This window comes from Vigna unguiculata, chromosome 5 (assembly GCF_004118075.2).
Source record: "Vigna unguiculata cultivar IT97K-499-35 chromosome 5, ASM411807v1, whole genome shotgun sequence".
Taxonomy (NCBI): Eukaryota; Viridiplantae; Streptophyta; class Magnoliopsida; order Fabales; family Fabaceae; genus Vigna; species Vigna unguiculata.
In genome coordinates, this window is record NC_040283.1 from 37,497,007 (window position 1) to 37,500,059 (window position 3,053).

Genomic DNA, 3,053 nt, shown 5'->3' on the forward strand with positions numbered 1-3,053 from the left:
ATCATATTTTTTCTTTCCTTTTGCCCTCTCTTTTTTTTTTTTTTTTTTTTTTTTTTTGCCAAGACTGCCCTCTCGGGTTTTCAATCTAGTAGTACAAGCAAGAATAACCTTGGCAAATCTGCCCCAGTATAAAGGTTTGGGTTTATTACTCTGGGCTGGGAAAATGATGTTAGGACAAATCCTTTTATTTTAGGAGACCGGATGGTGAAGCTTTCATACAATGCATGCGCGAACGTCTTAAAAGAAAAAAGTCAACTTATTAATCCTGATTGAAAAATTAAACCACATGACAAAATGACATTGTTTTTCATTCTTTACTCTCTTTTTTTTTGTTTCATTTGTTTTTTTTTATTTAAAGCACGAGTTTGATGATTTGCAAGAAAACAAATGACTAAAATGTGACCATCTTGCTTTCTTTTATTTTATTTTTCGCGACACCTTTTTGGACTTGTTCTTGATGAAAGATAAGATATATATTATGCTTGAAATCCATGAAGGAGAGCAGTTCAGCTAGACATAATTGTCATAACAAAACAGAAGAGAAACCACACCACTATCACAATATGAAAAACATGAAATTGCCAATGTCTACAACGCATGAAGGTCTTCATGTAGGGGAATTTTCGTGCCCCAATGGAGGATTTTCTTCTACATCGGGTTGTCCTCCTCCAAATGTCAACCGTCCTGAATCCATCAAGGATTGCACCTTGCGCTTTAGAGCTCCACATGTTTCCGTTGAATGTCCTGACACTCCTCCGTGATAATCACATCTGGCATTTACATCATAGTTCTTCGGGTATGGAGGTCGTACAGGCCTGGTAGGACAAACCTTTATAAGGTTTTTACAAAGGAGATATGGTAAAATCTCTGTGTAAGTCATGGGGATAGGAGTGAAATTCATCACCTTCTTCTCCTGCTTGTAATCTCCTTTCCTAATGGCCTGATTATATTCATTACATTGCAACCTTTGAGGACAGACAATGAGATGCGGATTAGCTATTTGTTCTTTATTCTTCCCACATCTGGGAATATGCTCATTCAAATTTGCTACCACATTCAGGTCGAGTGCAATTTTTCCACTTCTTATACCGCCCTCAACCCTCTCTCCAATTATCACTATATCAGCCAAGTTCGAGCAGACACTACTTATCATGTGTTCATAAAATGGTGATCGTAGGGTATTTAGGAATATGTTAACCATCTCCTTGTCATTCAAAGGAGGCTCTACTTGAGCAGCAATCTCTCTCCACCTTTGGGCATATTCTCTGAATGATTCAGACTCCTTCTTCACCATGTTCTGCAATTGCAATCTGTCAGGAGCCACATTCATGTTATATTCGTACTGCTTCATGAAAGCATCTACCAGATCCTTCCAAGACTGGATGCGTGAAGGCTCAAGACGAACATACCAATTTAGCGCCATGCCAACCAAACTATCTTGGAAGACATGGATCAACAGCTTTTCATTGTGTGCATGCGCAGCCATCTTTTTGCCATACATCATGATGTGGCTCTTAGGACAAGTGGTCCCTCTATATTTTTCAAACTCAGGTGATTTAAACTTTGGAGGTATCACTACATTCGGGGCTAAGGACAATCCTATAATATTTTCAAACTCAGAGCTTCCTCCACCTTCCATGACTCTTATCCTTTTCTCCAGCATTTCTAACTTGTTATTGGTTGCTTCGACATCCACTGATATGGCAGCATAGTGTGGAGGCTTCATCTCAGGTTCCTTCGTTGATGCCACCTGCACAACATTTGGTTGAACATTTCCCAGAAGCTCTGTAAGAGCGGTTGCCCCTAGTTCATTTTCATCTTTGATATGAGTTACAGATATGTGATCAACTGTCTTTTGGGTATATGCTTGTCTCATATCCTCTTTGATAGGTGGAATGTAACTTGAAGGGAGGCCATAAGGTGGGAATGTTTGGATCATCTGATCTCTTGGCTGATGTGGTGGAGCTGAAGTTTCCTCACTGTTTAGTAATGCTCTTAAGGCCTCCAGGATCTGACTGATTTGTTCTTTCAATTGCTCGACATCAGCTTTCACCACTTCTTGAGTCTCTCTCATATTCTCCATGATCTTAGCAAGTCCTTCAAGGTGCCGCGACTTTCATTTTATTAGCATGAACTAATGAATGCAAAAAATAAATGCATGTAATGCAAGGCCTAACCATGCCTATGCAACTGGTATCAACATATGAATGCATTATGCTAGATGAAGTGACGATGCATGTTATGGATTAAAAGACTATGTACATGCTACTATGAACAAAGATAAGTGAATGCAATGCAAGTTTGTGCCCTAAGAGGCACTTATTCACTTTGTATGCCGATGTGATTAAAGAGCACCATGCATGATATGCAACTAATTAAAAACAAAAACCTACATGAGATGTAACGCATGTGCCTTAAGAGGCATTTATTCGCATGATATGAAGATGAAATGTGATACACTTATTTGAAAACACTATGCATGATATGCAGAGTGACATAATGAAATGCATGTTTACGCCTCAAGAGGCGCTTATTTTCATGAGATGTGATGTATGATATAAAAATTATATGCATGATTGCGCCTAAATAGACACTTATTCACATGACAATTATGCACACAAAAGGTGAGGGTTAAAGCAAGCAATCTCCCTTCGTGCCTTAACAGAGGTTTAGCACCTAATAGATCTAAGGTAAAGTACATGTGCTCACCGGGATGGTTCCCTAGTACCTGATGGTCAAGGTCATTAGAGCCATGGCCCACTCCATGGCATTTCTCACGGCAGTTGGTAATCAACAAGAAGTGAGAGTACCAAGGAGCAAGCAAACTCTAGTTGGGGTTCTCACAATGACCACTTGGGAAGTTCATCCACTGTGGCACTGTTACACAATCCCCTCTAATTCTAAGTTACACAGACCCGGGTATAGGGCCCCACTCATGATGTGCACAATGTGTGTGTGAAGGGAGAATAATGCATACCTAAACCCCCACCTACAGAATAACCAGAAAATTTCCCAGGAAGATATTGCAATTTCAAAATATATATCAAAATAGG

General features: G+C 39.6%; 1 protein-coding gene across 1 annotated transcript; it reads right to left on the reverse strand.

Annotated features, from left to right (window-relative positions):
* Positions 1-607: 607 nt before the first annotated feature.
* Positions 608-2,083, reverse strand: LOC114184683. The gene has a single exon (XM_028071997.1). It carries the CDS (start codon positions 2,081-2,083, stop codon positions 608-610), a length of 1,476 nt encoding a protein of 491 aa, XP_027927798.1.
* Positions 2,084-3,053: the final 970 nt, after the last annotated feature.

Coding starts and splice junctions, on each gene's coding strand:
- LOC114184683 (XM_028071997.1), bottom strand. CDS start 2,083: ATGGAGAATATGAGAGAGACTCAAGAAGTGGTGAAAGCTGATGTCGAG.